At 43.3% G+C, this 23569-nt stretch overlaps 3 protein-coding genes across 5 annotated transcripts in view; all 3 read left to right on the top strand.

The window, feature by feature from the left end:
* The window catches only part of sdc3 (syndecan 3), a 29574-nt gene extending 26012 nt beyond the window's left edge, over positions 1 to 3562 (top strand). For both annotated transcript variants that reach the window (XM_088405477.1, XM_088405476.1), the window contains exon 5: positions 1827 to 3562. In XM_088405477.1, the coding sequence (XP_088261603.1) occupies positions 1827 to 1993 (167 nt within the window). In that variant the 3' untranslated portion in view covers positions 1994 to 3562. The remainder of the gene's footprint in view (positions 1 to 1826) is intronic.
* A 3046-nt stretch (positions 3563 to 6608) lies between these two features.
* nobox (NOBOX oogenesis homeobox) lies at positions 6609 to 13037 on the top strand. Of its 2 annotated transcripts, none has more exons than XM_088405124.1 (9): positions 6609 to 6967; positions 7732 to 8255; positions 8709 to 8865; positions 8962 to 9068; positions 9908 to 10056; positions 10120 to 10247; positions 10724 to 10901; positions 11494 to 11789; positions 12559 to 13037. In XM_088405124.1, the coding sequence occupies exons 1-9, from the start codon at positions 6940 to 6942 to the stop codon at positions 12987 to 12989; spliced, it is 1998 nt and encodes a 665-aa protein (XP_088261250.1). In that variant the 5' UTR covers positions 6609 to 6939; the 3' UTR covers positions 12990 to 13037. The 2 variants fall into 2 exon arrangements, with proteins under 2 accessions (XP_088261250.1, XP_088261251.1); XM_088405125.1 differs by having other exon boundaries at positions 12555 to 13037.
* A 3671-nt stretch (positions 13038 to 16708) lies between these two features.
* On the top strand, positions 16709 to 23244 carry matn1 (matrilin 1). Its single transcript, XM_088404875.1, has 11 exons — positions 16709 to 16764; positions 17849 to 18089; positions 19260 to 19444; positions 19519 to 19683; positions 19774 to 19996; positions 20639 to 20761; positions 21673 to 21845; positions 22136 to 22367; positions 22518 to 22670; positions 22744 to 22824; positions 22914 to 23244. Exons 2-11 carry the CDS (start codon positions 17999 to 18001, stop codon positions 22961 to 22963), a joined length of 1476 nt encoding a protein of 491 aa, XP_088261001.1. The 5' UTR covers positions 16709 to 16764; positions 17849 to 17998; the 3' UTR covers positions 22964 to 23244.
* Positions 23245 to 23569: the final 325 nt, after the last annotated feature.

Below are 23569 nucleotides of genomic sequence, written 5' to 3'. Positions count from 1 at the left end.
TGAGTCTGGTTGAAGATTCAGCAACATTTTCACACGGCAACAAAAACAAGATGACAGCTGTTCCCAGGGTCAGTGATCAAAACTCCAAATATGTGTCCCGCCGAAAGGGGCGGAGCTAGATGGTGCCCGCCCTGTCTGTCCATGTTCACCACGCCCACACTTAAGAGGAAAAAAATGATATCTGTCATTTTAGTGATCTTTGATCCCTTCATACCTGCCTAGATGATTTATATTAACTGCATATTCAAAATTCATTTTGGTGGTTAATGAGGACCGGGACCCCAACACGAAAACGGTGAACTAGCGTATTCAAGACAAATAGGATATTTAAGACAAATATTACTGCAGTACACATATTTACTTCAATTATCAAACCTTATACCCACCTAACAGCGCATCTGAGTTTCATGAGGGAGACAGGCGGGCAATCCTACAAGACACGTGATTGGGTCCTGAGTAGATGCAATTCCAGTCACGTGTCTTGTAGGAGCGCCCGCCTGTCTCCCTCGTATGCCTCAGACACGGGTAGACTGCAACAGCCAAAAAACTTTTTTTCCTTTCCTTTGAGTTTTTTGTCCTACCGCCCAGTCCAAATGGATCTTGGACGTCTTTTTCCGTCGACGGCGGTGAATGAGTTTCTCAAAATCGACGTCATGCGATGCAGTCCGAAGCACAAGCAGCACTTTCCAACTGGTCTGACCTCTCTGTCTCTTGCAGCCATTCTGATTGGTGGACTGCTGGCTGTGGTTTTTGCCGATTTCCTGGTCACTGGTAAAGAGCAGGAGGCAACAGACGTTAGGCTAGACTAGACTGTGTGCGTGTCTGTTGGCTTTCTTAGAAATACCGAGCATCTCCTGTGCTTGCAACATGCAGCAGCCCGCCCCCGTTGACAAATCTTCTGTTGTCTGTCAATTTTTTTTTTTTTGGGTTGGGGGGGGGGGGGGGCGTTAAAATGAAATGAGGGCATGGTTGAAGGCCCAGCTGGTGCACGGCCATCTTGGAACAAACACCACCCACGTGCTGAGCGGATGCAAAGGTTCCAGACAAAGAGTCTTTTCTCTTTTTATTTTTTAAATTCTTGGAACCAATTACTTTAACGTCATTTTCTCTGCTATTAGATGAGCGCGTTAGCCCATCACATGCGGTCAAGTGTTTCCACGTGTCTGTCCATTTTCACTTCCTGTCTCGCTATTTTTGTTTGTATTCACTTCCTGCCCTGGTATTTCTGTGTAATTGACCCATCTGTGGGTGTCATGGCCACGTCCCTATACTTTTGTCCAGTTTAGACTTGACAACTCTTTAAAAATCCCTGTTAAAAATGAACATTTTGTAAAGGAGCTGCTACAAAATACAATCTAGCAATGTGTTGCTTCATGTTCCAGTTAATTTGCTCTTAATTTGAAAAGAAATATAATGTAAAGTCTTCGTGAAAATGGGCCAAAATGTCTGTACAGGAAGTGGAAAGGGACACAGTTATAAATGTATTGAAGTATTGGGACTCGTAGCCAGATAAAGACAAAAGTATAGGGACAAAAATTGAAAATGTAACAAAATGAGAAGTCGGGAAATGACTCTAGACAAAAATATGGAGACACGTGGCCAGCGCACCTCCACAACGACAAAAGTATTGGGACAGGAAGTGAAAATCTAACCAAATGATGAGTCAGGGAATGACTCTAGACAAAAATATGGAGACACATGGCCACCACACTTTCATTTTTGACTCAAGTCCCAAAACTTTTGCCTCATCTTTTTTCGGATCGAACGAAACGCAAAGTCGCATGACGCTTTCCAACTAAAAGCTTTCTTTTTTTGTCCCCGGCCAGCTGTCATCGTGGGCGGCGTGGTGGGCGCCCTGTTCGCCGCCTTCCTGGTCATGCTTCTGGTGTACCGCATGAAGAAGAAGGACGAGGGCAGCTACACTCTGGAGGAGCCCAAGCAGGCCACCGTCACCTACCAGAAGCCGGACAAGCAGGAGGAGTTTTACGCGTAACGCACCCAAGCCGCAGCTGCCACGAGCACCGCCATGACGCCAAACCTCCTCTTCCTCTCCTCCGCATCGCTTTACCCCCTCCCCTCTCGTCTGCCAACCACGAGAGCGCCTTTTTTTGCAGACTTGGACAAAAAGGGACAAAAAGGGGACAAAAAAAAGAGAAATATCAGTAAAAAGAAAAACAAAAAACACACATACACATTTTTTTTCAATGTTGTTATTAATATTCTCTCGTTCTGTATGTGATGATTATTTTATAAGAAAAGCATCAAAACTAAACACGTTTGTGTGTGACGGCGTCAAAAAAAAAAAACAAAAAAAAACAAAACAAAACAGGTACCCTTGAGTTTTTAGCGTGAGGAGAGAGGAGGCAGTGTACGAAAAATGGACAACCTGATTGGTCGCACAGAGCTGGAGGTCAAAACGAAAGGTCTTGTCAGTGCCTTCCATCCTTTGGCTCTCACACACACACACGGGGATTTTCTGTTGTAATGGGGACATCATACATTTCTTAAAACTGTAACCATAACCTCAACCAAAATTGACCCTCAAAAAGAGTACAAGAGGTCCCCACAAAGACAGTAAAAACGCAAAATCGAATACACATACACACACGCACACAAACAGGCGGCTGCGACCAAAAGCTCTGTGCTCGGCCAATCAGAACGTCCGTCCCTTTCGTTACTGTACAAAGACTAGTGAGGAAGAGTAATAATCCATAATATATCCATCAATGTTTTGGCTTGGATGGTTGAATTATTATAATAATTATAACAATGCTGTATTGATAATAATATTTCAACAAGAGGATGTGTATTTAGCTGTTTAAAACAACAAAAAAAGTTTATATGTATATATCAGCGTTTTCCTTTTCAGGCATCACTAATCATCTGCATGAGCATTTTTTTTTTTTTAATTTATCTGTCCTCACTTTAGATAAGCTGCGCTCTCATCACACACACACACACACACACACACACACACAACTCCCTGTCCCAGTATTTTTGTCCATTTTTTACTTCTCCAAATGTCATTCATTCCCATTTCCCGTCCCGATATTTTTGCCCATTTTCACTTGCTGTAGGTGTGATGGGCATACAATATGTGCCAATGTTTTTGTCCATTTTGATTTCCTGTGTCCATTTTTTTTTTCCACTTTCTGTTGGGACAATGACTGGGTCGCAATATTTTTGTCCATTTTCTCGTCTTTCGTCTTTGACTTCTTGTCCCAATATTTGTGTCCATTTGTACATCTTGTAGGTGTGATGGGCATATGCTCCAATGGTTTTGTCCATTCTGACTTCCTGTCCCATTATTAAGTCTTTTTTTTTCACTTCCTGTTGGGACAATGACTGTGCGTCCAAAGATTTTTGACAATTTTCACTGCTTCTCCAAACATTGTCATTCATTTATTTGCTGTCCCAATATTTTTGTCCATTTCCGTATTTTGTAGGTTATCATGGACATATACGCCAATGCTTTTGTCCATTTTGACTCAATATTTTGGTCCATTTTGTCACTTCCATTTGGCACGATGACCATTTGACACAATATATTTGTCCATTTTAATTTCCCGTCTCAATATTTCGGTCCACATTTCATCTACTGTTGTCCAAATATTTCTGTCCATTTCAACTTGTTGTTGATGTGATGGACATATGTTGACAAATTGACTGAGCATCCCAAAATGTTGGTCCATTTTTTTCACTTCCTGTTGGGACAATGGCCCAATACTTTTGTCCATTTCCACTTCCTGTCCCAATGCTTTCTGGTTTCAGTTTGTGTCCATGCCCACCCATTGTCTTGAAACCTCTTTACTCCCTTTCGGTCCAATTGTCCCAGTGCTTTTGTCAGTTTCCTATTTCTTGTCACGACATTTTACACACACACACACACACATGCGCACACACACGTTTACGCCCACGTGTAATGCAATACTGTCGATGATTAAGAGCACAGTCATGGCTCTCCATCTTTTCTCTTGGTTTTGGCCACTAGTTGGTTTTGCACCCGTACCACCCGTACTGTCACCTTTGCATGACTTTCATTTACCTGCAGAGGAGGAGGGGGGGGGGGGGGGGGGGGGGGCGTTTGTGTTTGGGGAGGGGGGGGGGGTGCGCTTCTATCTAAGAGATTGTAACCACGCCAGTGTGACTGGGCTCGTAGCTTCTTATACTCAGTACTGTAGATAAAAACAAACAAAACATGCATGGGAGTCAAAACTATATTCGTGTGTGTGTGAGAGAGAGTGTGTGTGTGAGGTGGTCCACTGTGTGTTAACTTCCTCCAGCAGTTCTCACGCTCTTCCACTGAAAGGTGACACTTTGTTCACTGGTGTGTGTGCGTGTGCTTTTGTGTGTGTGAATAACTCATCTGAAAATGCTACATGTGTCTGTGATAAATATGTGTGAAGGAGAGAGATATGTGAGAGAGAAATCTGCGTGTGTGTGAGAATTCCAGAAGAGGTGCCCGGGCGAAATGTTACTAAGAGAATGTGAGATTTGTGTTTGTTGGGTTTTTAAAGAGATGTGTGAAATAGGTGTGCGTGAGAGAAAACAATGTATGAGTAAAGTGGAAAGTTTTGTGTGTGAGATGTGAGAGGTGTGTCAAAGAAGTGTATGAGAGGTGTGTATGGGTGACGAGAATTCGATGAAAAGATATGAGTGAGAGAAACCTGAGGTGTATCTCAGAGAAATTGAAGTGTGTATGGGTGTAAGAGGTGTGTGTGACTGAGATATGTGCGAGTAAAATATAGGAGAAGTGTGTACGAGGAATGTGTGTCCCAGTTTCAGACAAGTGTCCCAAGTATTGGACATATGTGTGTGTGTGTGACAGTGTAAACTATGTGAGAGAAATGTGTAAGAGTAAAATAAGCTTTTTGCTTGTGTGTGTGAGAGTATGTGAGGTGTGGGTTGGAAAAAGAGGTGCGTTTGAGAGTAAAATACAGGAAAGGTTTTTGCGTGTGAGAAATGTGAGGGTTGTCTTTCACAAAAGAGACTTGTGTGTGGGTGAGAGAAATGTCACGAGAGTAAAACGAATGAGAAATGTGTGTGTGACATCAGTCTCGAGAGAAAGATATGAATGAGACGTGTTAGAGTGCTTGTGAGCGGGATGTGTGAGAGATGTCATGTATGTTTGAGATTTTTGTGGGTGTGATTTATGTGTGAGAGCGATTTGTATGTTTGATGTGGGAGATGTTATGAGAAGTTTTGGATTTGTGGGAGATATGTGTGAGTACACCTTATCTCAAACTCACGCAAGTGTGTATGTCTTAACCTGCTACTTGCATGTGTGTGTGTGTGTGAGAGCACCTCATTTGAACCCACCACTTGCAAGTGCGTTTTTGTGTGAGTGTGTACACCTCATTTGAACTTGCAACTGCGTGTGTGTGAGTTTCACCTGGGTATTTCACAGTTCAGTATAATGCACATTGACTGGTGTGCGTGTGAGGGTGTGTGCTTGTTTACTCACAACTGAATGTCTCTCACACACTCATATGCCGAGCGTGTTCCTCTACACGCCCGCTTCCGCACGGGCAGGAATGATGTTAACACATGTTGTCTTTTCTAAAGTGACTCTGTCCCATAGTGTGTGTGAGTGTGTGTTTGTAGTGCGAGAGATTGTGCAGGAGCGCGTGCATGAGAGGCGACACGACTTCTACTTTTGCTGTTCTCATTCCTGGTTTTTATACATTTGCATTTTTTTAAGGCTGAGTTCTTCGAGTCATTGGGTGGGTGAGTGTGCTAGGGTCTGGGGGGGGCACATAGCCCCCTTCCCCTGCGTCACTGTCGCTCTGTCACTAATTTGCCTCTCTGTTACAAATAAAAGACCTGATTGGCTAAAAAAGATGTCTCTTTTGTGTTTTGATTTATGAAGAGACCAATGTGGAATACAGCGTTATGTCACTTCCTGTAGACGTCTATTGTCACTTCCGGTAAGGAGAGACACTTGTCCCAATACTTTTGTCTAGGGAAAATACTTTTTTGTATATGTTACTTCCTGCCTTGGTTTTAGTTAAATTCCACTTAATTTCCACTTCTGCCCAAATTCTTTGGGCCATTTTGACTTCCCGTCAAGTTTATTGCTACGTGTCCCAATACTTCTGCAATTTTGTAGTTCTTTGCAGTTCTATTCAGTCATATTTTTCTACTCCCGGTCCCAATGTTTTTTGTACACAGTATTTCCATGTCATGTCCCAGTTTTTTCTCTCTCCATTTATCCATTTATTTCCTCGCCTTAATACATTTGTCCAATTAAAATTATTTCTGTCCAAAAATGTAGTTATTTTCCCTGACTGTCAATTTTTTCCTGGTATCGTTTCATTAGTTTTGTCATCACTTTCAGGACTTCTGGAAGTTATTGCGTTACAAGAGTCAATGAAGTACTTTGGGGGTCACCGTGTGGAACCCAAGTTCATTTCCAGATTCAGTTTACAAACCACAGACAAATACGAATGCACATTTTGCCAAAGATGTGACAGCACCACAAATATGTATCAGTACTCTGATGATTTTTGAGTTATGTGGAGAAATGCATGGAGGCAATTTCTAGTAAGTGCGTCCCCTGGCGGTGCATTTTAGAACTACAAAACCTTAAGAACTTATTGTGACTAGACGTGCGTTTAATCGGCTCATTACGATGTTTGCCTAGCAATTAGCACCCACGTCGCAACGCATTTATTTCAATGACGACGCTAGCTAGTGACTATAAGTCATTTTTTGTGGCTAATTCAAAAGAAATCAAGACTTTTTTGTTCCAGGCTTTGCTCATCAACGCCGTTCCTTCCTAGCTCGCCGATTAGCCGCCGACTCACCACGTGACCCACAACAGGCCTTGCCAATCAAGCAGCCAATCAATCAATCTTATTAGCGACTCGCGTTGCCAACACTGCGGCCCTCGAGTGAGCCCTGAACGGCTAAATTGCCCTTTAGTGTCTCGGTGAAGACATGGAGGAAGATGTTAGCCAACCATTTGGTAAATCACCTTTAATTGTCGTTTATTGGTTCATTTATTAGCGTTTTTCGCAGTGCGCTCATTGGCTAGCGAATGACACCGACTTGCTTCGCTTTCTTAATTATTATCATTTTTTAAGTTGATTGAGACTTTTCTCAAGAGGCTCTATGGCCCCGGGGTAAACTTTTAAGAAGAAGCCCAAAAGTGGCTCATTAACTCCTGTGACCTTGTGGAAGGACTCGTGGGGCACATGGTGCTAGCTAGCTAATAATTAACAGTCAAATGTACATTAGCGGCATTAATTAAGGAAGCCCCTCTACTTTAATTACTTTCGTCTTATATAATTAGATATCAGCGTTTTAGTCAACATGTTCCGTAAAGTTCATGAAAAGTTTTTGTAACCTTTTTCTGGTTATTTCGCACTCTCAGCATGGACAAAAGTTTTCAGAAAATATTATTTTAGAAAGCAGTGAATGGTCGTATACTTTTAAGTAAAATTGACTCATTACTTGTTATTCTTTTATATGTATTTTTTATGAATAAAAATAGCCAGTCCTCGAGGTGCACTATCAAGCGAGTTTTTGTTATTTCCGTCCTCCAATGCACTTCATTCAAATGATCGGGATTGTTATCAGGATTCCGCTGAGCTTGATGATTAGCTGGTCATTTGAATCAGGTGTGTTGGAGGACAGAAACATCAAAAACATGCAGGATAGCGGACCGGGTTTGGACACTCTTCTGTTATCAGGAAAGGACATCCGTGTTTCTCCTCATGTTCATTCTAGGCTGTCAGAGTCTCTTCTGTGAAGAGCTGGAAATTGAAGGCAGCCAGGAGAGGAAGAAAACGAATCAGGGAGATGAGGACGCGGAGGAAAGGGATGAAGAAGACGGAGAAAAAGAAGACAAAAGCAGTCAGGGAGCTCCACGGGAAGAAAACGGCAAAAAAGTCAATAACATTGACCCTGAGACTCCCGGGCAAAAGAGGAGACGAAGGACTCGACCTAAGAAGTCCAACGAGCACTTTGGAAACAAAAAAGAACAGAAGGATGTCACCCAGGACAAACCCGAAGCGGCGCCGACCAGCTCCGAAGGAAACTCGGCTCTCACGGAGCCCCCCGTCGGACTCGTCGGCACCTGCCATCTGTCCGAGTCTGCCTACCTTGCTTCCGGTGGTTCAAGTCTGTATGGACCCCCTGGACCTGTACCCGTGCCGGACTCGTCTCAGAACCCTGATTCTGTCCCACCCGCCCCAAATAAGAGGCCTCACAGCCCGGCTTTACCGCAAACTGTGTCCCAGCACAGCCTGGAGGTGACTCCCAACTAATGCATCTACACCTTAAACCATAGGTGTCAAACTCCAGTCCTCGAGGGTCGGCATCCTGCATGTTTTCCGGTTTTCTTTCCCCAACACACCTGATTCAAATGATTAGCTCATTAGCAAGCTCTGCAGGAGCTTCAAAATGATCCCAATCATTTGAATTGGGTGTTTTTGAGGCAAAGGGTTTGAAAATATGTAGGATACTGGCCTTCGAGGACTGGAGTTCGACACCTGTGCCTTAAACCATTCTAAAAATTCATCCCTGAAAGCTAGTTTATGGTAGCAGCGTGAAATTTGATAGGCACGTCACGCATATTTAGACGCCCCCCTAAAAAGTCTCGAGAAGCCATATCTGAAAAGACACCGAAATTCTGCCGTTTTGTCACCATTTTCGTCTCACTGTCCTTTCCCTGAGTCCGTTTGGCTTCTTGTTGTCTGTTTCAGATGGAGATCACTCAGGTATACTCGACCCGACGCTCCATCCGCTACAGCAGCCGCGGTCGGGGCGGCGCCTGCAATTTCCCGCAACTACCCGAGCCGGGGAGCACGCAGAGCTGCCGTTTGCCCCCGAAAAAGAAGACGAGGACCCTTTACAGCAGCGGTGAAACTTGTGGCGTCTCCCTTTGTCGTTTTGGTTCAAATTTGTCCATGTTTTATTTGACATTTATTTTCATTTTCTTTGTATGTGGTCCTACAGATCAGTTGGAGCACTTGGAGTCCTTGTTCCATGAGGACCACTACCCCGACGCAGAAAAGAGGAAGGTTATCGCCGCATCGGTCAATGTCACACCTCAGAGAATTATGGTTTGCCAGTTGGACTTTTAACTCGCTCAATCCCAGAAATATTTTGACGTTTTTAAGAGTCCGAACATTTAATTACTGGTCCTTATTTACTTTTATTTCATTTTTCAAGTGTTTGTTTGTTTCCCGCTTCGAAATTAACTAAGCACTAAAATAATTACATTTTTTAGGGAATAAAGTTAATTACTAAATGATCTTTTATTTTTAGGTAATTAAGTACTAATCTCTTATTTTATTCCTGAAAATGTCAACGACTTTAGGTGCAAAAGCACTAAAATGCTACGAGTAATCAATTACTCGTGTACTAAAGTAATTGATTACTATTTGGTACCAGCCATTGTTAGACTTGCCTTTGTCAAACACTTGGGGGTAAAAAAAAGTACCTGTGCTTAAATGTTTTGGACTCTTAAAAAAGACAACAAAAGAAGATGCAAAATTACGTCTTTGGGATTGAATGAGTTAAGAGTTCTTAAGGAGATTGAGTTTCTTTGTTCAGCTCTGGTCTGGTTCTGTCCTGGTTCCATCTGAGTCCTGTCCAAGTCTTTTCCATTTCTAATCAAGTTATTTTCTAGTGTGTCTCTCTTGTCCTCGGGTTGTGTGTCCAATCATGTGCGTGTCTGTTTTGATCATGTCTGGGCCTGTCTTATCAGGTCCTTAACTTGTCCGGTCCGTGTCTTGTCTGATTTGGTTATTTTCTTGTTTTGTCTTGTTCAGTCTTGTCTGGTCCGGTCTTGTTCTATCCTGCCCGAGTATTAACTTGTCCCGTTAACTTCTTTTCAGGTCCATATCAAATTTGTTGAAATATTTTTCCTTGTGGGTGACCGTTTTCGCCGTTGTGTCAGGTGTGGTTTCAGAACCGCCGAGCCAAGTGGCGCAAAGCGGAGCGATTGGTGTCGTGTAACGGCGAACAGCAAAACGGCGGGGGCAGGTGGAGCCCTGCTCGCCCCCAAGCACCTCCCACCTTGCCCAACATGGCCGCCAATGCCAGCAGGTGAGCACGTTTTCAAACCGACCAGGACTGCAATTTTCTAAATGAGGGCGCTCCTATTTTCAGCAAGGTGCCACCTGTGTTCTATGGGCACTTTGGCGCCATGATGCCAACGTTGGAGCCCGTGCCATCTTTCCCGACGATGTCCACACACACTCTGCCCCCCTTCAGCTCCCTGCTGACCACCAGTCCAGGTTTTCTTTCTCGAGCCTCTCCCAGTTGATGTTCACGCCTCAAAAAAAAAAAAAAAAAAAGACTCTTTATGTATGAAATTATTAAAGTTTTGGTTCCTTTTCAAATTAAGTGCAAATTAATTGGAACACGAAGCAACCTTATTCTTATTATTATTCTTGAAAGACGCAATTGTCAAATAGTGCAACAAATTTCTGTCTGGTGTAGTGTATGCTCAGTGGGTTTTTATAATTCAATGTTAATATGTTTTGTTTTTGTACAAATGGCATTCACACTGGCAATTATCGGCCGCAAAAGTCAATTTGTGTTAAAAAGCGGCCTAGTTAAACACTCGCCCGTCCTAACCATTCAGTATGTTTGTTAGCACGTGATGCGATACGTTAACGAGATGCATAGTAGGATACGAAGCAGCGGAGGCGTCCAAACGAGCCGTGTCGGCTTTCATGTCGCCGTTTAATCTGCGCCTTTCATCTCCAAGGTCAGCGCAGAGTGAGCGAGCAGCCCGACTTCCACCCCCGCCCCATGCGCAGCCCTCCCCCCCTGAGGCGAGCCACCCTCCCCCTCCTCACCGCCGCCCCGCCTCCGCCGACTCTCTTTGTGGACGACGCAGCCGCCTTGGGCCGCCGCGACGGCCACCCTCTGCAGGCCGACGCCGGGTCAGTGGAATGCGCGTGCTCGGGCACTTCAGGGGAACGCAAAACGGGACGCCTGACCCATATGATGATCTCTGATGAAATAAATGAGACAGGGATTGACAATGTTGATCAAAAACCACAAGGCGTGAGCGGATGTCTGATGTTGAATCCAAATAGTTTCATAGAGAACTCTGGTGACATTTAAAAGAGCCGTTCTCAAATGGGGATACAGTACGTGATCAGATGGTTTTTAATGCAGTACGTTTTTCTTTTCAACTTAAGAGCAAGTGAATTGGAACATCAGGCACCCTATTGCAAAATTGTCATCGTGGCTCCTCGTTCCTCTTATTTTTGTTAAGTTTAAGTTTGGTTCAGTCTGGGAATTGTCACATGACCAAAGTCAGAAAATAGGTGAGCCGTGATCGGTTGTTACCGGAGCAACTCCGATGCCGTTTTCAGGCGACATCCAGTGCCAAAATGGCCGCTTCCTGTGATTGTAAAAAGCGGGTCACTTTCTCAGCGCGATTCATATTCCACAAACAAAATATGGTCTCCGTATTTTTTTGAGTACTCCGAGGTAATCCGTTGTACTAAATATCTGAATTTTCCGCAGTTCTTTGTTTGACTTTGGCGACAAGCTGGACTACCTTTCGTCGGGCCAGCACAGCAACGCTCAGCTGTCCTTCCAGCTGCAGACGTCTTACCCGGCCGCGCACCCTCCGCCGCAGACCTCCGGCTCCCTAGCCCCCCGCATGGCCTTCCTCACCCCTTCCCCCTACCTCACCCCCAACCCGGACAGCATCTCCTCTTCCTACTTCACCTTCGGCCCCGCGGGCAACTCCACCGGGAGCCACGCCTACATGCAGTCGCAGGGCGGCGGCCAGATTCTGCTGCAGCCCACCAATCACGGTGAGTGTCCTTCCGCCTTCATCTTTCAGGGACTAAAAGTAGCCGTAGCCTCAAATTTCAGCTTCTGGACAGTAAATATTCTCAGATTGTTTTAATTTTTTTTTGTATGTTAAGTCAACATAATATAGTTAAAAACATCTGCTTTTATTTTGGAAAACAGTATTGTAGCTAGCTGGGAGATCTATTTTTTCAGTCTTGATTATAATAGTTTTTAATCAAAGAAGTTAACTCGTATTTATTTTAAGCAATTTTTATTTATTGTAAACTAAATGCTGTGCAAAATGTGTAAGTGAATTTTAATGGAAACTTAACGTTTAACAATTTTGCTCATTTTGAAATTGCCAATTCTTGAAATGACAAAAATTCATGAATTCGATTTATTGAATACCCCTAATATCCTATTTTTTCACTTTACAGATGAAACCAGCTTTCGAATAAAACTATTAATAAATGTATTATGTACAAACTACTTTGATTTTGCATCCTGTGTAAATGGTGAACATGATCGTCTTGGTTTGAAATGCTTTGCCGCCACCTTGTGGCATCAATATGCAACTCCAAACACTTCTTTTGGGGCAGATTTTCACCAGTCGTATTTCAAACATGTTTAGTTTGCTCCCCATCACACTTTGTGGTGGTGCAATTTAATTGGGGGAACCCATTTCACAAAAATGGCGTAATTGAGCCTTTCTTTCAGCCTCTATTGTTTTTTTTTTGTGGAAACACTTTTCTGTAAACACAATTTTCCTTTGTGGTTGCACACAGGTAGCATGGCGTCCTACCAGTCCTTCCCTTGGTCTAACATGTACGCTCAGCCTAGCGTTCGCCAGCTGGCTCCCAATTACCTCGCCGGCAGCTCGCGGGACCTCCAGGTACCGTCGTCCTCGACCGGCGCGGCCCCGTGCTTCCAACGCGCGTACGCGCACGGGGGCCCCGCCCTCCTCCCGCCAGTGTCCTCCCTGCAGCCGTCCCGCCTCAGGACGGAGACCGGGACGGCTGCCAAAGGGGCATCCGGGCCGCAGGCCAGTCCCGGCTCGCTCCGCAGCCCCGCGGCGCCCTCTGCCGTTAAGATTGAGTGCGACAGCCCGCGAGTGGTTCGCAGCCACTTCCACTGTGACTTCTCTCCTATTCAGTTTTGAACGCACGTGTTTGTGTGTGTGTGTCCCGTTTAATCCGTGTAATTTATTTGTGTTTGATTGAGTTCCATTTGGCAAGGTTGCAATAAATGCGTGTTGTTCTCTTTAGATTTGTTTTTCTCAAGCTTGCCCCTGGTGGGCGCATTTAAGATGTCCGCCTTCTGGAGGGCGCTATTTCTTTTTACTTTGGACTGGTGGGGGATGTTGGGCATACTTTAATGGTCCGCATTTGCTTTTTCAAGAATTCAGGGATGAACTCCAATAGTAGTTTCCAAATATTTCAATATTTATTATTATCAATTATTTATTTTGGGTCACAAATGAATGAATCCCACATTACAAAAACATATACTATTGATAATGTAGATGTAATGAAAGAACATACACGATATTTGTATTTTGGCATAATAGCAAGAATGGCAAACATCAAATATTTTTAAAAGTGTTTTCCATTTCAGTGTAAACTATTTAACTGTAATACGCCTTTCCATTTTCCACATTGCATCCCACTATAGTCTGCATGGTCATGGAAGGAGGGAGGATATGCGAAGAAGTCAACTTATGTAACTTTTAATGAAGCTCCCTCTTTTTCCATTTTACTTTTTTCGCTCGCTGGCTACCTGCCTTGTTGCTGTTGGCGGCAGAAACACCTCTGACTGCGCGCCTGAGAGCGTGTGAGAGCGACTGTGTGAAAGTGAATGAGAGTGCAATTGTAGATGTTCTGAGGTTGTATTCCTGTGAAAGAATGTGCCCTGTGAAAGTTATTATGTGAGAGAGTGCCTATGAGTTTATGTGAAAAAAAATATATAATGTGAGAGTGTGTGTGCAAGCCCGTGACAGTGTATTTGTGTGAGAAAGAAAGTGCTTGTACTTGCTTGAGTTAATTGGGAGAGAGGGTGAATGTGTGAGAGTTCATCTAGAAATTGTGTTTTATATATACATGTGTACGTGTGTGCATGTGAAATTGTGTTAAGTGAGATATTTGTAAATAATGGGTGCATGTGTGAGCAAGCATAAGTGTGTGAGTGCTTGAACGTCAAAGAGAATAATTGGATAAGTGGGTGAATGTAAGATTAAGCATCAGTTGAACGGATGTGTTTATGTGAGAGGGGGGTTCTAAGAGTTCACGTGAGGGTGTGTATGTATGAGAGTTACTGTGAGAGTAAACATGTGAGTGTTCATGTGAAAGTGTTTCCAAGTGGGATTGAGTTGTGAGTGTGCAATTGTGAGCAAGTGTGTGTGAGAGGACGTGCTTGAATGTTGACAAATAATTGAAAGATGGTCAAATGTTTTTGATGTCAAAGTTAATTTAAGTTACTGTAAGAACTTATATATAGAGTAAACTGTAGATCTGTGTGAGTGAGGGGTAGCTCGTGAAGCTTTATGTGAGGGGGTGTATGAGAGAGTTACTGTCAGGGAAAACAATGTGAGAGAGTGTGGGTGTGTACCAGTGAAAGTGTTGCTGAATGAGACGACGAGTGTGCAAATGATAGTGCGCACCTGAAGAGGCATTAATGTGAGAGAGGTTTATAAGTGTATATGAGAGGACCTATTCAGCCTCTGCCCAATCCCAGGTTTTAGTGTGTGCACGTACGTGCCTGGTCCATGCTTTGGACTGGACACTGTGCAGTGTGCAATTAAGCTTGTTTTTTTTCCTTGCACTTCCTCTGCTGCGAACAGAGAGAGTATAGAATACAGGTGAAGGGCCTTAATGTATGTGTGTATTGGTGTGTGTGTGTTTATGTGTGTGTGTATGGGATGCTTCATTCCACCCCGATCCCGCTAAGTCAACATTGACAGAGATTTGAAAGAAAGGCAAACTTGTTTCAATATTGATGTTTGTGGTCAGATCGTTGCAGCATCGCCGTGCACACACACACACACACACACACACACACACAGAGTAGTTGTCCAGTATGGAACAAAGCTGGCAGACGTTCCAGTTCCGCCAGTTTGGCTTCCAAAGATATGACAAATGGACGCAGTGGTGGACGGCGGCAATTATAGCCAGAACACATACGCTTCTATGCGAGGAAATACACAGAGCAGATTATATCGTTTTTCGGTAATACATGCAGTGCGAGTTTGCTCTCGGCTTGTTTGTGCGCCACGACGCTGGCAGCGCCCGCTTGTTATGTTTGATGTGCTCTGTCAAAATGTGCAGTCAAAAAAAGGCGACTTACAGGAAGATGATCTAATATTATATGTTATTTCCGTCTGTTTTTGTTGGATTTTCTGAGACAAACAAGTGGGCAGAAGGTTGACCCCTGTGGGATGCCGTTCCAAGAACTGAATAAGCAAGTATCAATTGTTAAAGTTAAAATATGCAATACACCAATTATTTCAAGATAGAAGATATTATTGATAATGCTGTCAAAATAACAAATATGGGCGCTGATCATCAACCTGGCCAGTAATCGGTTTATCACGAGAGGTGAGTTTAAAAAACAAGCATTGTTTCAGTAGTCCATTTTTAGTTCCCTTTTTTGACAAAATTACACAGATTTTTTTCCAAGTAAATCCATGTAAAGATTTTTTTTTTAATTTCATCATTCCAAATTGAAAGTATTCATTCAGATTTTTTTTCTTTCCCTCCACCAGGACACATTCCAGGACTGTTATGCTGTGGGATGCTCCTGTGTGTGTGTGTGTGTGTGTGTGTGTGTGTGTGTGTGTGTGTTACATAACCACACTGTATGTGTTTGTGAATTATGTATACATACGAGTGCAAACATGCGTTGTGTCTCCCTTCTGAGCCCAACAGGGTGCGTCCCTGACATGACACGTTTTCCAGGAACCTCCTTGGACCTTTCATCTCAGGCCTGTCAGTATAACCACACACACACACACACACACATTTGAACATATATATGTGTACACACATTAATGTAGATTTTTGCAGTATGTCCACTTGAGTAGGAAATATGTAGGCGCTCTTACTCCAGACTCCCCCTCCCCATTTTGCATCCTCAATTGCAACTTGTGTGTATAAGTTTGTGTGCTCTTGATTTTTGCGACATGGTGGGGACCAAATCCCGGGTTTTACTGTCTTTGGTTAGTAAGGGCGAGGTTGGGGCAAACTATGGCCCGGGGGCCATATGTAGCCCGTTATGCATCTTAATATGGCCCGCTGAACTTGAAGAATTTCTCTTTCAGAAGGAGAATGATCATATAATATAATGTTAAGATCCTGAAGGATAGCAAAACTATGAATGCTTTAAAATTGTAACTGTCAGCGCTAAAAAAAAAAGCTTTATTTTTATTCCTTTAATTTTCCCTTGTTAGGGATGAGGAAATGCATTGTGTCACTGGGATATCCCTATTACTACAGAAAAAAGCTAGTGTTTTTGTGTATGTACTTGGTTTTGCAGTAAAGTGGAGACAAAATCCGTTTTGTTTTTTTCTTAGTGGGGCCCTCGCACTTGAGGGGACCATTGTTTTTATTTTAAGAGTCAAGATTTGCTTTCATTGTATAGTTTTTCCTAATATTTTTGTTGGTCAGGGTTAGGCAATCTGTTGTGATGGTTAAGGTTAGGGACAAGGAAATGCAAAATGTCAATGAGATGTCCCCAGTACGATAGAAAAACCGCCTTGTGTGTGTAAGGGGAGGCTAAAGGAATGTGTGGCGGGCTGGGTGGGGTGGGATGTAGGTTGTTAAAAAGAGGGCTCTCTGTTTCATGTGTATGTGACCCCCATTGATGTGTGTATACTGTATATGTGAACATATTGATGAAAGTGTGTGTTTTTCTCTCTTGTTTTGACACCTTAAGGGGACCGGCGGTGCCCACCCGCCACCGTAGTCAAGGGACGGCGCCATAACTTTGTTACGAACACACTTAGTGAGTTTTCACAATTTTTCTTTCATTTCTCCACGTGTTTTTGCCAGCACATGACTTCCCAAAAACACTTTTAGTGGAATTGACTTAAGTTAATGAGGTAGAAAACTGCGCTATGCTAATGTGATGCTAAGTGTCAATATTGTAAAATTCTGTGGAGGAAGCAGCACGCGCTGTTCTTAGAGATGTGTGTTTGCGTGACGTTTTTATTTTTATGCGTTAAATCATTTGCTACCATTGACGGCTATAGATGTCAAAGATCTTTTTTGACTGGGTTGGTAGTGAATGATTTAAATAACATATGTTTAGTTATTTTGAATATGTCTTTAAATATTAACTCGAAAATAATTACCTTTTATTGCAATATTGCATTTTTTTCTGCTCATTTAAAAAAAAAAACTCAGACTAACAAAATATAGATATAATGAAAATAAAAAACATTAAATTTAAGGTGGGATCACCCTAAACAGCATTTTTTATCTAGCCCAGGGAGCGGCACTTTTGCCTCCTGTTATGATATCACGTTTTTGTTCATACTGGGGGCGTATACAACATATTATTCAAAGCATAAAGAGCAAAAAAAAAATCAAGTGGGTGAAGAAAAGACCCCTGGGGGACGCCATGCAATGTAAAAAACCCTTACAGACATTGCGATCTTGCAGAAGATTTGGGATACAAGCAGGCATAGTCCAAATTCAACTTGTAAGTCAAGACAGCACCGTAAAGACACACACACACACGCACGCACAGTGAGCGGTCTGTGTGTGCGTCTATCCCCTGCGACTTCCTTCCATGTGTTTTTGGGAACTCGGGGAGAAAAGAAGAATTCACGTTGCTGTTTATTTGGCCCGATCCGAGCGCCCTTACCCCAGTTGCTCCTGTACCCCCAACACACACATACTGTACCAGCATGTACACACACACACACCCATACCTGTCCATCCTAGGTGTGTTTGTCTTTCCCTGACCACCATTTTAGGTCCTCCCAGAGCCGGTATTTCCCTCTGTTAGGCACAAACATGGCCAACTAAAAGGGCGTGTGTGTGTGCGTGTGTGTGTGTGTGTGTGTGTGTGTGTGTGTGTGTAGGGGCGGGTGGCCGAGTACGTGTGAAGCACTTGCATTGATAACCTGCAGCTGAGAGAGCCTCAGTCTCACTTCGACCGTGGCCAGGAACTCCCCCGGTGCGTCCGTCCGTGTCGACTGGAAGGTCCCCTCGCCTTGCCGCCGCTTGCCGCCATGACGCTCACGTCGCCGCTCTTCCTGATGCTCATGCTGGGCTTGACGGGCACGCAAGCCACCGTCGACCTCCGCACGGCCGCCGCCATGGGTGAGTGAGCAGCTGGATGGATGTAAGAAAAAAAAAAACTGAAGAAAAAGTCGAGATAAGAAAGTGTATTCCTGTTTTTTTGCGGACCATGCTTGTGGATGGAGATGGTGTGGTGGTATCTAGTGTCTAGTATCGGATCTTCTGCTACTAGTTTGGTGTCAAAGCTGGAGGGAGGGACAGAGGTGAAGGGCCAGAAGGGAGATTGGTGACGATTCCCAAATCCACACATTCAGTTGCATTTATAGGCCGATCTTTCATGTTTTTAGTTTGTAATTTATTTTGAACTTCAATTTTTTTTTTTGTAGACCCATCGCACATGAATATCATTAAACACTAATTTGCATAGCTGATTTATTTTGATTAGGTCTGTCACATCATTATGTATGTTGGAACACATTTCAATTGTTTTGAAATGTTCTTTTCAATATTCAAAATTTTGATGTATGTTTAGTTTTTCTTTAAAAAAAATCTATATTGTTGTACTGTTTTTGTGATAACTCATTAACATTAATAACTCAATTTAAAAAAAATACATTTATTTTTAGACTGATCTTACTTCTTCATATTATTTTCATACATTCATAACATTTTATTTTGTATTATCTTTTATTTTAAGTCTTTATTTTTCATGTTTTTATTCGCATTTGTCTTTGTTTATATTTTTTGCGCCATCCGCTTTTTAGTTTTATTGCTAACTCAGTAAATTGAATTTTTTTTTTTAAACTAAATTTCTATTTTTAGATTTACATTACATGTTTATATCATTTTTAATGTTTATATAGTTTATTTTGTTGGGCTTTTTGGTATTCTTTTTAATATGTCAGCTTTTTAAACTTTTATTTTTTACCTTCTGTTTTTTACTTCTGCTATCCACATAGAAATGGTAATTCAGCATTTTTTTTTTATTTGTTATTATTTAGAAGTGGTGGCACTACTTGTTTTATATAAACAATAATAAATAATACTAATACTAATACAATTTTATTTATAACACACTTTACATTTGAAAACCAAACAATTAAAAATAATGCTACCAAACAGTCGATATGTTTTTTAAGGTTTTGAATAAATAAATATAAACAAAAATTTATATAAAAAACAAAACAAACAAAAAAACGGGCGTATGGTGACATAACAGCGCTTGCGATGTTTGTCGCCCCCTATGCGCAGCGGCAGGTCTGTGCAAGACGCGCCCCACCGACCTGGTGTTTATCGTGGACAGCAGCCGCAGCGTGCGCCCCTCCGAGTTCGAGCAGGTCAAAGTCTTCCTGGCCAAGGTCATCGAGGGACTGGACGTGGGGCCCAACGCCACCCGAGTGGGCGTGGTCAACTACGCCAGCCGCGTCAAGAACGAGGCCCGTCAGCGTCTTTAAAAGAACAAAAAGTCTTCTTTTTAAATCTCTAACCCGGTTGTCCGCACGGCGTTTAGGTGTCGCTGAAGACGCACCGTACCAAAGCGGGCCTGATAAAGGCGGTGACCAAAGTGGAGCCTCTGTCCACCGGCACCATGACGGGATTGGCCATCCAGTTCGCTCTCAACGTGGCCTTCAGCGAGAACGAGGGCGCCCGCGTCAAGTCGCCTGACATCAGCAAGGTCACCTACTTTCACAGAAAAAAATAAATAAATAAAAAATCCGGGCGTCAATGGCGTGTATCCGCATGACCTCCATTGATGTTTCCGCAGGTGGCCATCATCGTGACGGACGGACGGCCCCAGGACAACGTGAAGGACGTGGCCCAGCGCGCCCGCGACGCCGGCATCGAGATCTTCGCCATCGGCGTGGGCCGCGTGGACATGAGCACGCTGAAGCAGATGGCCAGCGAGCCCCTGGACGAGCACGTGGACTACGTGGAGAGCTACAGCGTCATCGAGAAGCTCACCAAGAAGTTTCAGGAGGCTTTCTGCGGTAAGAAGAAGAAGGAGGTGGTCGGGGGGGCGGGCGGGGGGTAAAGAAAGAAGAAATGCTTTCATCGTGACTGCTGCTTCATTGAGGGTAAGGTGTTTATGAGGGCGATTGCTTCCCTAACTTTGTCTGTTTACTTCTACAGTGCGCCTAACTACTTCTATGGAAGAGGATTAGGAAATGAAAAAGTTGGAAGAATTCTCACTTTTATCTCAGAATTCTGACTTAAAATAACTTAATCACCATTAAAATTCTTCCATTTTCACCTCTGCGTTTGAGTTACAAATGTATTTTTTACACCGAAAAACTTGATAACACCCCGTTTGAAATTTCGATATGCGACATGTTTTTTTTTCCCCGGCCCTAATCCTCTTCCATATACCGCACGTTATCTTTCCGCCAACCTCTGTAATCTAACTCCCCCGCCGCCTAAATGTCGCTGAATGTCCACGAGACGATGCAGTGGTTGAATTTCTTTCCCGTTTTAAGGATCCACTGCATTCCAAGCTCACAGCGGGTCATTAAAATCCCACCGACTGACATAGTTGTTATTTTTCTCTCCTAACCTCCCCCTCCCCCCCGCCCCGTGCGCTTGTATGTGTGTGTATACAAACTCCACACGCGCACACACCCAAACGCGCGCAGTGTCGGACCTGTGCGCCACCGGGGACCACGACTGCCAGCAGGTATGCGTCAGCTCCCCCGGATCGTACAAGTGCGCCTGCAAAGAAGGCTTTACCCTCATGGACGATGGCCGCAGCTGCAGTGGTGAGTGATGGCGAGGTCCATGCGCTAGTTGAACCACTGTCTTACCGCTAGCGTTATTTTTTTTTCCCAATACCTTCTATCATCAAGGAATAAAGGATATGAAGCATTTCTGCCATATCACTGATAACCAAATGGCACAAAAAGAGTATCAGGGGTGTCAAAACTACGGTCCGAGTGCCGATTGAGGCCCGACAGCGATTTTTCAGTGGCCCGTAACATATGCTAAAAGTTAAAACCATTTGAGACAAAGGCCTCAAGGTTCGTTAAAAATGTGTGAAGCTGCACTTGACTTTTTTTTTTTCCCCCCCGGCACATTAACTTAAGACTTGCCTTGAAACTTCCAGTTTACAACTTCACTATCTCGTGACTTGCACGCACTCATTTCCATTTATTGAACTATAAACCCAAATTTCATCAAAATAAAACGTAAAGAAAGGATCAACACATTCATTACAATAAGTACAATTAGATTTTCAAAGGAGTAGGACACAGTGGTTATAAAAAGTCTACACACCCCGTTTTTTTTTTTTTTTATAAACAAACAGTATTTTGTGCCTAAGTACTGTTTGGTATTTTTCATTCACTAAACACTAATTCAAAAACAATAATTGGTAAATAAACATATTAGTGGGAAAACCACTTTATAATAGACTTTAAATAAAAAGAAAATTTGATGTGATTATTTGATTAATCGATGGAATATTTGATGTTTTTATTGACAGTGACGTCATAAAATTTTAGTGGGCCTAATCGGGAGAAAATAATTCTGTTATAACTAAAAATTGACCAAATTGCTCGATTAATTGGAATATTGAAGAATAATCAACTCAATAGTGGCAGCGCTGGTATAATTGCTCGCTCAGAAAAATTTGAAGTGGCCCTTGTTTTTTTCTGTATGTGTGCATGAGCAGCGTGCAGCAACTCTGCCACGGACGTGGTCTTCCTGATCGACGGCTCCAAGAGCGTGCGCCCCGAGAACTTCGAGCTGGTCAAGAAATGGATCAACCAGATCGTGGATAAGCTGGACGTGTCGGACAGCAAAGCGCACGTGGGCCTGGTGCAGTACTCCAGCCTGGTCCGACAGGTGAGGCTTCAAAACATTGGTTCTCAATGGGGGGTACCTTTAGGGGCCACATGAGATTTGAAAAGGGTTTCTCCAAGTGTCAGCAAATGTAATTAAATATCGTGACAGGAGTTCACTTTTCTTTACAAATGAAAAGCAAATGAATTGGAACAGGAAGCAACTAATTGCTAAAATGTGTTCTAGTACACCATTCTGTTAATTGGCTTTTAGTTTGAAAAACATGACAATAGATTTGCTGTCATGAAGGGAAGAGTTTAAACTGACATATTTATGCATGGAAATGTCATTAGGAGTTCCCACTCGGCCGCCACAACAACAAGAAGGACCTGAAGGAGGCGGTGAAGAAGATGGCCTACATGGAGAGAGGAACCATGACCGGGCAGGCCCTGCGCTACCTGACCGACAAGAGCTTCAGCGTGGGCCAAGGCGCCAGGCCCGGCGTCTCCAAGGTGGGCATCGTCTTCACAGACGGACGTAGCCAGGACTACATCGGCGACGCCGCCAAGAAAGCCAAGGAGATGGGTGAGCACCAACAATAATGGAAAAGCGTTCGTCTTTCGGTTGTGCATGTCTTGGCCACCAGGGGCCAGTATCGTACGTCATTTTCAATGCAGATTTTCAGGTAAATTCGAAACTCGAAGTGATTTTGAAAGGTCGCCGTTTGCGCTGCAGGCTTCAAGATGTACGCGGTGGGCGTGGGCAACGCGGTTGAGGACGAGCTGAAGGAGATCGCCTCGGAGCCCACTGGCGAGCACTACTTCTACACGGCCGACTTCAAGGCCATGACGCAGATCGCCAAGAAGCTGCAGATTAACATCTGCCAAGGTTGCATCCCGTCAATTTTGTCCCATTGCATTATATAATATCCCCTCAACTCTTTAATTTCCTGTCCTGGCAGAGGAGGACCCGTGCGAGTGTGACTCCCTGGTGAAGTTCCAGAAGAAAGTAGAAGAAGCCCTGCAGGCGCTCACAAAGAAAAATATCCTTTATCGCAACAAAACAAAGTTATGTCTTTGGGGTTGGGTGAGTTCATATTATAAGTGTTGTTGTTCTTAACGAGCATCTCACTCGAGAATATGTCCAAGAGGATCGCTCTCCTGGAGAACAAAATCGTCTGAGGACTCGCGATTCCCCGTAAAACCCGCAGACCACCACGCACTCTTCCTCCACCAGCACCGTCGGCCTCCCGGGACACAAAACGCACCGGTTGCCATGGAGACCGTGCCTTTGTTGATACAATTCTTCCCTCATAGGGAACCCCCAAAAAAGCATCACCTTCGCTAGGTTGTCTTGTTTTTTTGTTTTTTTTTTTTTATCCCTAAACCTTACCCCTTCACATCTCTTATGTAAAATATAAGAAAATGAATATAAAATTTGTCTAATAAAAAGGGTACAACCATGGTGTTTATTTTCCTAAATAAAGGTGATTCAGGAAGTACATAAAAAATTCTGATTTTGTATTTTTTACACCATCTACACTGCACTGTATTTTACAAAATGTGGTCTACCAGGACCTCAGGGACCCTCAACGCAAACCTTTATGTGTTTTACTCATCCATCCAGGTTCAAATGACTAAATCATGAACGTAATTCTATCTAACCTCACGTACCTGTTTATTTTTTTTTGTCCATTTACATCGAACAAATCAAGTTTATTCTGTCACAAAATGTTAAATGACATTTTGTAACGGACGCCATACCTGTGAAGGAATTGACGTCCAAAC

The sequence above is a fragment of the Hippichthys cyanospilos genome, chromosome 21 (assembly GCF_059441005.1).
Source record: "Hippichthys cyanospilos isolate Australia breed blue-spotted pipefish chromosome 21, RoL_Hcya_1.0, whole genome shotgun sequence".
NCBI classification, from domain to species: Eukaryota; Metazoa; Chordata; class Actinopteri; order Syngnathiformes; family Syngnathidae; genus Hippichthys; species Hippichthys cyanospilos.
The sequence above is the reverse complement of the archived record's forward strand: the minus strand, read 5'-3'. Positions and strand labels throughout refer to the sequence as shown.

Bases quoted from the DNA above. Each gene is read 5' to 3' on its own strand.
- nobox (XM_088405124.1), top strand. From the start codon at position 6,940: ATGGAGGAAGATGTTAGCCAACCATTTG. The intron at 8,866-8,961 runs GTGAAACTTGTG...GTGGTCCTACAG, and splicing joins GAGGACCCTTTACAGCAGCG to ATCAGTTGGAGCACTTGGAG. The intron at 10,902-11,493 runs GTCAGTGGAATG...AATTTTCCGCAG, and splicing joins CCTCTGCAGGCCGACGCCGG to TTCTTTGTTTGACTTTGGCG.
- matn1 (XM_088404875.1), top strand. From the start codon at position 17,999: ATGACGCTCACGTCGCCGCTCTTCCTGATGCTCATGCTGGGCTTGACG. The intron at 19,684-19,773 runs GTCACCTACTTT...ATGTTTCCGCAG, and splicing joins AGTCGCCTGACATCAGCAAG to GTGGCCATCATCGTGACGGA. The intron at 22,825-22,913 runs ATATCCTTTATC...CGAGCATCTCAC, and splicing joins GCAGGCGCTCACAAAGAAAA to TCGAGAATATGTCCAAGAGG.